Raw genomic sequence first — 10579 nt, 5'->3', positions numbered from 1 at the left:
GTTTCCACCTCCGTTTCCCACCGAGCCCTGCCATTAGCCGTATCCGCTCAGCCGCGTCCGTACGTTCCGAGAAGGCTTCACGACCGTTTTCACAAACCGTTCGTTGGAACCTCCTCAACTCTCGTTTCTGTCGTTTGAATCCTCTCTGGATTCGAACCCTTGATGCCTGGCCGAGAAAAGTCCCACCGATTCTGACTTGACCGAAGACACACTCCTCCATCGATCCATAGCCGCGTCCGCAGGTCACATCAATCTCAGTCAACTCAATCGTATGTAAATTAATGTCAAACAATTCTACTTCTCCACGTAAGTTGAATGTTCTCGGTCGTTAAATATCTGTATATCACTATGACATGATGTACAGGAACTTTTTGATAGAAAATCATACGCAAAAGCAAAACTAGTAAAGAAAAAACTAATTTGTACTATTTTCAAAATGAATGATTCAACATTCAAGGCTTGGTTGGCCAAATGGTCGTGTGCTCGTGTCCAAACGAACTTTTTATCTTCTAGAGATTTTCGTCATCACTAACGTCACAACATTGCGTTGTCCAATGTTTAGTTAGTGGGGTTTGCTCTGTTTTTGTCTTTTTAAATATTAAAACTTTCCTTTTTCACTTAGATCTGTGTCTGTCTCAGTATAATCAAATTTCTCTATAAATCCAAACCGTTTCTTGTATTATTGTCTCTCATTACTAAAAAAGTAACTACACCATCCCAAAAGGCAAAAACTAAACGAATGGACAACAATAATTCGAAGTCACCCACCGGTCCACACTTTCTATTTGTGACATATCCAGCACAAGGTCACATCAACCCATCTCTCCAGCTAGCCAAACGTCTAGCCGGAACCATCTCCAATGGTAGAGTCACCTTCGCCGCCCCGATCTCCGCCTACAACCGCCGCATGTTCTCTCAAGAAAACGTCCCCGAAACCTTAACCTTCTCTACCTACTCTGATGGCCATGACGACGGCTTTAAGTCCTCTACTTCATTCGACAAATCTCCTCAAGAGGCGGTTGCAAACTACATGTCTGATATGAGACGACGTGGCAAAGAGACACTGACCGAACTAATCGAAGATAACCGGAAGCAGAACCGGCCTTTCACATGCGTGGTTTACACGATCCTCCTCACTTGGGTCTCTGAGCTAGCGCGTGAGATTCACCTTCCTTCGGCTCTTCTTTGGGTTCAACCTGTAACAGTCTTCTCCATCTTTTACCATTACTTCCACGGCTACGAAGATGCAATCTCTGAGATGGGTAATAACCCCTCTAGTTCTATTCAATTACCGTCTCTGCCACTGCTCTGTGTCCGTGATCTTCCTTCGTTCATCGTCTCTTCCAATGCCTACGCGTTTCTTCTACCGGCCTTTCGAGATCAGCTTGAGTCACTGAAGGAAGAAGCAAACCCTAAGATTCTCATCAACAGTTTCCAAGAGCTTGAGCCAGAAGCCATGAGCTCCGTTCCAGATAATTACAAGATTGTCCCCATCGGTCCGTTACTAACCTTGAGAACGGATTCTTCTAGTCGCGGTGAGTACATAGAGTGGTTGGATACGAAAGCGGATTCCTCTGTGATTTATATTTCGTTCGGGACACTTGCCGTGCTGACCAAGAAACAGCTTGGGGAGCTTTGTAAAGCGTTGATTCAGAGTCGGAGGCCGTTCTTGTGGGTGATTACGGATAAGTCGTACAGAAGTAGAGAAGATGAGAAAGAGAAAGAAGAAGATTGCATAAAGAGTTTTAGAGAAGAGCTCGATGAGATAGGTATGGTGGTTTCTTGGTGCGATCAGTTTAGGGTTTTGAATCATAGGTCGATCGGTTGTTTTGTGACGCATTGCGGATGGAACTCAACGTTGGAGAGCTTGGTCTCAGGAGTTCCGGTTGTGGCGTTTCCTCAGTGGACTGATCAGATGACAAACGCGAAGCTTTTAGAAGATTGTTGGAAGACAGGTGTGAGAGTGATGGAGAAGAAAGACGAGGAAGGAGTTGTGTTGGTGGAGAGTGAGGAGATACGGCGATGCATTGACGAAGTGATGGAGGAGAAGGCGGAGGAGTTTAGAGGAAACGCGGCGAGGTGGAAGGATTTGGCTGCGGAGGCGGTGAGAGAAGGTGGCTCTTCTTTCAATCATCTTAAAGCTTTTGCCGATGAGCACATGTGATTCGGTCTAAGAGATGACAGTTCCGTAGTTTTCCTTTTCAAATGATACTTGTTCCAATTTACATAGTGAAATTTTGCTTATTTTTATTTGATTCTTTTCATGTTTTTATACAAAATTTGATTTCATTAAAAATGTTATGGCTATTAATAAATTTCTTTAGTGTCTTTTCATAAGATTGGATTGATGAATATCTTGAAAGTTGAAATGGAGTATCATCTTCTGAAAAAATGACAAAAACCACAATACAATAATTAAACCATCCATTTTAGTAGACAAACACATATTTTCGACTGTTGCTAATTAACCACATCGTTCTTTTTGTTAGGAATTCATTTTTTTTTTTTTTTACTATTTGTTGCAGTTTCGACAATTCAGCATATTTTGTTTCTAAAGACATTGGATTTGACGAGACAAATATAAATTAGTCGTAAACTTGGTAAACAAAATGATGATATGAACACCGCTTTTAAGACTGTCTGAGTCAATTCAGTCTTTATCGTTTATATTGCTTATGGAATTGAATGTCAAACAACCTACTTTTTCACGTAAGTTGAATGTTCTCGTTCGTCAAATATCACTTTCACTTTAATATATACTTTGATATATTCTTCTCGACTACTTGTCTAGGAAGAGAACATTCTCTATCAATGCATCATCAATAGCTCAACTTAAAACTTTCAGGCAATGTTTTTAAACCAGACCGAAGACTGAACCATAAAGTCTTTGGATCACCGGATCAATTGGTCGAACAGGTGGATTTGCCAATCATTTAATTTATATATATATATATATATATAGGTCAATTGACAAAAATAGCACTATTTTAAGTTTTTGTTCCAAAACTAGCACAGATTATTAAAAATTTCAAGTTTAGCACAATTTTTATTAAAATAAAATAAATAAGACACTCACACAATTCGTTCTATCAATTTTTGGAACTCCGATGAAGTTTATGAGCTTTTGGAACTCCGGCGGAGCTTATGAGGAACTCCGACGAAGATGACAATGATGATTTCAAAATCCCTTCTTCCTCCCAGCTTTGGATTCGTAAACCTCTTTAATCTACAAACATAAACATCTCTCACCACTATACAAACAAGAAGCCCAGATTCAGTCGTTATCCGGGAAAAGAGAATGTGACTCTGTTCTCCATCTCCACCTCCTAGCTCCAACCCGTCTATTGACTATGGTACGGATCTGCTTTGCTCGTCATCTGTTCTTGATTGTAGCATAGTTTGTATCCTATCAAGTGTTGATTGCTCTATAAGAGATTTCACTACTCCAATTTGTTTTTTTGGGGAAGAGGCCCATGGTTTAGTTGATAAATTAGTAAATGATGTATGTTTTAAGGTGAATTGTGAGGGCTATTTATGCAATTCTATGGAGGATATGTTATCAAAGTCGAGTTAATCTTGGGTATGGGAAAACTCTGATTACAATTTAGTTTTAACCTAAAATTTGATAAGCTTGTATGTGTTTGATTGAATATGGGCTTGGGATTGAAGAATTTTTTTATTTTCTAGATTCTATTGCAGTTGGGTCTGAGGAAACTCTTGATTCTCTGTAATAGTGAAATGAAGTTTAAGTCATTTATGATTGAGAATGGTGGGAGTCTTTTAGAGAAGATGTTTCTTCCAATATTTGAAAAAATGGGGAAGACCTGTCATCTTCTTCTCACTAAAGAACACTAGGTCTTCCTTCACAACTTTCTCAATGATGATGGAGTGCTCAGCTTCGCAAAGATGTTCTGTTTGAATGTTGTTTTTCTGTACTAAGCAGTTAGAAACATTGTTAGTATTTGTACTGAGTTCAGTGGTGGGTTAGCTTCAAACAAATTGTAGATCACTAGTGAAAAATCAAATCTTAGGTGTTTCTTATTGTGATTTAATTTTGTGTAGTAAACCGTCAGATGCTTCTACTGTATAGTTGTTGATGTTCAGATGATCGTGTATTGATGTGTTTCATAGTCACATTCGAAGATTAAGGAAGCATTGTTGAGAATTCATGAAGACTTTCCTGAAAATTATTCCATGATTTCAATTTTTATTGCAGGAAATGGGGTTGTAGATTTCTCTAAGCTATGTATTCTATCTCAGATGACACAAGATGCAAGTATACTTTGGATATCTGCTGATGAAACTGTGTTCCATTATTCAATTTTAATTTATATGTTGTTTTGACATATATGATGTTTATGTTAGCACTTTGCTTTAACTATGACTGAACTTCATGAAAGATTGTATGAAATTCGGGAAGAATTCTATGAAATTCAGAAAGAATTCTATGAAACTCAAGAAGGATTTCCTTGAACTTCATGATGACTTTCATAGAAAATTTAAATTTCCAAATTGCATCAGATTGGTTTGATGATGAATATTAGTTGCACCAGATTCTTAATATAGAGTGATTAACCACATGTAAGCTCATGTTTTTATGTGCCTGGTAATGTGATATGATGTAGATGCTAAAGATTGATCTTTTTCTTTTTTCATTACTTGCTTTTTGATCAGTGGGAAAATGTCAAAGGATGGTGTGAGAGATATAAAAAGTCATGTTTGTTGCGTGTGTGAAGTTGGTTTTTTGTTTGTATTTTCAAATCATGTTTTTTTTTTATAGTGAATTACTGGGAATCTACTTAGTAAGTTGAAGTAATGAACGTCATATGAAGTATTGTCTTATTTTCTTTATGTTAGAGCATTATGTGAGAAAGCCAAGGAGATATTAATGGATGAAAGCAAGTTCAAGTTAGTTCTTGCTATATATGTTGAGCTCTGACTACTGTGTGGTTTCATATTCTTTTGCATTTGATGTCTCAGGAAATTGATAGTATACCCGGTCTGATGTCTCAGGAAGACCTTCCTAAACTTCATGGAAGCTTTGCTAAGTAGTTTTTCAACTCGTTGAAGTAGTTGTTCCCATGGAATCAGCTCAATCTTCTCTTATCTTGGCAATCTCAGCCTCGTTCAGAGTTCGAAGTCGTACGTCTTCTCTCTCTCTCTCTCTCTCTCTCTCTCTCTCTCTCTCTCTCTCTCTCTATCTCTCTCTCTCTCTCTCTCTCTCTCAAATTTGATCATTTTCCACTATTTCCCTGAAATTTGTCTTCTTCCTCTGAATCTTGTTATTTTGTAGTTGTATTTTGAAAATTCAGGAACAATTATTGAGAATTCAGGAAGACTTTCCTCAAACATATTTCCAGATTTCAATTTTTATCCCAAAAAATGGGATTGAAGATTTCTCCAAGCTATGTGATATATCTACATACGACACAAGATGCAAATATTATTTGGATATAGTTAAAGAGTGTGTTGACATTTCATAGGTCTATATATCCCTTTATCCAGTTTTACTTTATCTGTTTTTAGACATGTATGATGTTTGTCAAACATTTTTGGATTGTTTTTGTACTTGTGTGATGTTTCTGCGCCATGACAGTGTCATATGTTTATGTGTTAGCACTTAGTTTTAACGGTGATTGAACTACATAAATGATTCTATGAAATTCAGGACTAATTCTATGAAATTCGGGAAGGAATCTATGAAATTCAAGAAAGCTTACTTGAACTTCAAGATGATCTTCATAATTTTTTTTTGGATTTTCTAACATCAAGATGTGCATAAAAATAAAATCATTACCACTTACTAATTGAGTAATTTACTAATATTTGACACATTGAAGCAAAACAAAAAATAATAATTTAGAAACACATTTATTTAAAATTTAGGAAGGATATAATAATATTCAGGAATGACTCATTGCAATTCAGGATCGTTTTCATAAAAAAAAATTGAAATATTATATGAGATTACATATTTAAAGATGGTTCCTGTATAAACCTCATAATGTTTGAAAATAATTTCATGCATAAAATTCATCATATTGGAGTAATCTGTGATACATTAAGGCACCACAAAACAAAAGAATAGAAGATTAAAAACTCATTTCTTTAAATTAGGAAGGAGTTCATAATATTTAGGAAATCATACTTGAAATTTAGGAAGGATTTCCTTAATGTTCAGAAATCTCAGAAGTGGTGACGAACCGTTTACTCTCACCAACTGTTTCTATAACTTGTTTTTGTATAGATCTTTACACACACAAACTTATTTACTCTTACCAACTGTTTTGTTCACAATGACATTATATCGAACACTTGGTATGCAATAACTTTGGCAAGAAGAAAAGAGAAGAGAAGCTTCTATTGTTTCTTGAGTAAATTTGGCTCCATAACTTCGTCGGATAGACACACAAAAATCATTCATGCATGACTTTTAAACTAAACAATTAAAATATTTTATCTTCTCAAAAGAGAGATGGGATTAAATACATGAAAAAACAAAAAAACAATAACCTTAAGAGACCCCTGATCAACGTAAGTTAGCATGCTTAAAATTGAGGATGAACAGTAGTCTCTATAGAAAAATCAAATGCAAGTGCTTGTATTGCAGACGTCACAGAAACGATATCAATACAAAAATGATAAGAGGTAATCTAGAATCATACCGAACAGTTTGATTCACCTCACCTGGATCGATACATTGACCTCTGTGAATTTAATACCCATCAAATCATGAATAATCACCTAATTAATAATCATCAAATCAGTTTTGTTTTGCTCTTAATTTCGATAATTAGAGTGACAGATTTTATCGACGAGATCTCAATCTGATCCTTCACGTTGGAGTCAACGTACGGGAAACAACACGCTCTCTCCATAAGAAAGCCACTATCATCATCTCCTCCTTCACCACCAGCTTCGGCTGTTAGAGCTCCTCCGGTGAGGAAACCGAGTCATGAATATCCCTTTTGGCAGCAGAACTAGTTTATCGGTCTGCTCTTTGTCATGCCTTTGGGATTATTCTATCTCATTCTCTTCCCTTACCTTAGCTTCGATCTGATTTCGATTACACGCCGGCCTCCGCCGCTGGGTCTGGTAAAGAAAGTGTTGAGTTGTGTTTCATTTCATTCAATGCCTTTCAAAATCGGGATGACGATCCTGGAGATGACGATTGTTGGAGGAAAACGATGCTATAAGAAGACAGATACGACATCACAACTAGATGGAGCCACCTCATCTCACCGGAAAAGACGTCGGAGCATGTTGACGAAGTTAATGGATTTGATATCACACAAAATTAATAATTTATTTTGTTATATAAAAATAAAATAATAATTTGAATATATAAAAATGCTAGTTTTGGAAATTTGAGAATGTGTGCTAATTTTGGAAGAAAAACCTAAAATAGTGCTAAAATTATAATATTAATTTCATCTACATATATGACCAAGATGTGCATAAATAAAAGTTAGGCAACTAAAATTGAACAAACTAAACTCTTTTTCAGTCAAACAAAAATTCTGGTAGACAAGAAAGTATCGTGTAATTGTTCCAAAAAAAATCATTTGAAAAAAATAGGTCAATAAATTAGAAACGAATAAAAACGGAGGTAAGTAGCAGTATCAATTAGGCTTAGAGGTTGAAGTCTCAAAACTCCAAGATTTTAAAATTGGTTGAACCAGCGGGTCAGTTTAGCCTCTGGATCGTGAATTTTAGCCAATTTTCTCGGTTTAATCTGAATCTATAAGAATCAAGTTATTTATAGAAATCCAGACCACAATACTTGCCGGTTTGCGGTTTAACCGGTCCGATCTGCTGGTCGGTCCGGTGTGGGTTTTAAAACATTACAAAGAGACTTAGAGAGGAAATATATGTAATAATATTATCCATTAGATAACATGATTAGTTTAAAAGATGCACCAAATTTAGTTATTTTTTGAAAAGAAAAGCACGTGCAATCAAAATTACTATATTTTCAAATATATATATCCACCGTATTTTATTATTATTTATATGGGGTTAGTTGAATATTATTGTAAAATAGTTTAGGGTTGGCCAAATGGTCGTTTGTTCATATCCATTGAATCCAAACGACCTTTTCTTTATTTGAGATTTTCGTCATCACTAACGTCACAAATTTGCGTTGTCCAATGTTAGATCTGTGTCAGTATAGTCAATCTCTCTATAAATCTAAACTTATTGTGTTATTGTCTCTCATTTAGTCATTACTAACAAGTAACAACACCATCGCAACACTAAAAAAATGGACAACAATAATTGGAAGTCACCGGCCGGTCCACACTTCCTATTCGTAACATTTCCAACACAAGGTCACATCAACCCATCTCTCGAGCTAGCCAAACGTCTAGCCGGAACCATCTCCGGCGCTAGAGTCACCTACGCCGCCCCGATCTCCGCCTACAACCGCCGTATGTTCTCTCAAGAAAACGTCCCCGAAACCCTAACCTTCGCTACCTACTCCGATGGCTACGACGACGGCTACAAATCCTCTACTTCCTCCAAGAAATCTCTTCAAGACGCGACCGCAAACTTCATGTCTGATATGAGAAGACATGGCAAAGAGACGCTAACCGAACTGATCGAAGATAACCGGAGGCAGAACCGGCCTTTCACTTGCGTGGTTTACACGATTCTCCTCACTTGGGTCGCTGAGCTAGCGCGTGAGATTCACCTTCCTTCGGCTCTTCTTTGGGTCCAACCTGTAACAGTGTTCTCCATTTCTTACCATTACTTCAACGGCTACGAAGATGCAATCTCAGAGATGGGTAATAACCCTTCTGGTTCTATTCAATTACCGTCTTTGCCACTGCTCACTCTCCGTGATCTTCCCTCATTCCTCGTCTCTTCCAACGCCTATGCATTTCTTCTACCGGTGTTAAGAGAACAGCTTGAGTCACTGAAGGAAGAAGCAAACCCTAAGATCCTCATCAACACTTTCAAAGAGCTTGAGCCAGAAGCCATGAGCTCGGTTCCAGATAATTACAAAGTTATCCCTATAGGTCCGTTATTAACCTTGAGAACGGGTTCGTCGAGTCAAAGTGAGTACATTGAGTGGTTGGATACGAAGGCGGATTCGTCTGTGCTTTATGTTTCATTTGGGACGGTTGCCGTGTTGACCAAGAAACAGCTTGTGGAGCTTTGCAAGGCGTTGATTCAGAGTCGGAGGCCGTTCTTGTGGGTGATCACGGATAAGTCGTACAAAAGCAAAGGAGATGAGCAAGAGAAGGAAGAAGATTGCATAAGTAGTTTCAGAGAAGAGCTCGATGAGATAGGTATGGTGGTTTCGTGGTGTGATCAGTTTAGGGTTTTGAATCATCGATCGATCGGTTGTTTCGTGACGCATTGCGGGTGGAACTCGACGCTGGAGAGCTTGGTATCAGGAGTTCCGGTGGTGGCGTTTCCGCAGTGTACTGATCAGATGACGAACGCGAAGCTTTTAGAAGATTGTTGGAAGACAGGTGTGAGAGTGATGGAGAAGAAGCACGAGGAAGGAGCTGTGGTGGTGGAGAGTGAGGAGATACGGCGGTGCATTAAGGAAGTAATTGAGGAGAAAGCGGAGGAGTTTAGAGGAAACGCGGCAAGGTGGAAGGATTTAGCAGCGGAGGCGGTGAGAGAAGGTGGCTCTTCTTTTAACCATCTCAAAGCTTTTGCCGATGAGCATATGTGATTCAGTCTCAGACTCAGAGATGTACTTCTTAGTTCCATTTTCTATTCTTTAGAGTCTTTCATTGTTGGCCAAGACTGTTATTACCATGATGATTACAACGGTTTACGATAACACTCTGTTTTTAGGGATCACACCATAATATACTAAATTTTGGATGTTGATTTTGAAGATGATGAAATGTAATTTATAGAAGATGTGAGAGATAGATAAGATAGATATACAACAGACACAAATGATACAATCGAATTGTCAGTTTCACTTGGACTTACTTGACCGCCAAGATAACAAAGGAATTGAATGTTGCAGACTGAATCCTTGAGTTTCCGAGTATATATTTCCTTTGAGTAACATAATAAATAAGGCACTCAGTGAGCGTTGCGTGTGATCAAGCCCTCGAATATGACATAGAGATCTCTGTTATCGCCTCCAAATATCTCTTCAGCTTTCCTAAGCGTTTCCTGGAAAAAGAGAGAAAAAAAAAAAAGCCGAATCGATACAAAATCCGAATTTGCTTGTGAGTGGTAAACAAGATTGAGAGAGTATTCTACTTACTTCTCTTGTTTGCTTGTGAGCGTTAAGATCCTTCACATTACCAAGAAATGCACCAAATTGCTCGTAAGATAATCGGCTCCTGATCAAGATTCAGAAACAAGATATAAATATGTTACATACAATGTTGTAGAGAGTTGTCTTGTAATAGTTTTCAGGGTAAGAGTCTCTACCTGACTTGTCGGAAGAACTCTTTTCCATCAACCCGAGTTCTTGCTGAAAACACAGATAACAAACAAACCGTTAACAATTGTGTTTTCCCAAAACCCAGCACAAGAAAAAAAAAATCCTGGTTTTTAACTTACCGGTGTGTGAACCAGGCTCTGAGATTGAAATAGAAGA

The 10579-nt window shown here is 37.7% G+C and overlaps 2 protein-coding genes across 2 annotated transcripts; both read left to right on the top strand.

Annotated features, from left to right (window-relative positions):
* LOC104718457 (UDP-glycosyltransferase 75D1) lies at window positions 615–2257 on the top strand. Its single transcript, XM_010436215.2, has one exon. It carries the CDS (start codon window positions 740–742, stop codon window positions 2162–2164), a length of 1425 nt encoding a protein of 474 aa, XP_010434517.1. The 5' UTR covers window positions 615–739; the 3' UTR covers window positions 2165–2257.
* Window positions 8210–9880, top strand: LOC104718437 (UDP-glycosyltransferase 75D1-like). The gene has a single exon (XM_010436192.2). It carries the CDS (start codon window positions 8264–8266, stop codon window positions 9686–9688), a length of 1425 nt encoding a protein of 474 aa, XP_010434494.1. The 5' UTR covers window positions 8210–8263; the 3' UTR covers window positions 9689–9880.

Source organism: Camelina sativa, chromosome 2 (assembly GCF_000633955.1).
Source record: "Camelina sativa cultivar DH55 chromosome 2, Cs, whole genome shotgun sequence".
NCBI lineage: Eukaryota > Viridiplantae > Streptophyta > Magnoliopsida > Brassicales > Brassicaceae > Camelina > Camelina sativa.
Note: the sequence above shows the minus strand (reverse complement) of the source record. Positions and strands in the feature narration are given on the sequence as shown.

Coding starts and splice junctions, on each gene's coding strand:
- LOC104718457 (XM_010436215.2), top strand. CDS start 740: ATGGACAACAATAATTCGAAGTCACCCACCGGTCCACACTTTCTATTT.
- LOC104718437 (XM_010436192.2), top strand. CDS start 8,264: ATGGACAACAATAATTGGAAGTCACCGGCCGGTCCACACTTCCTATTC.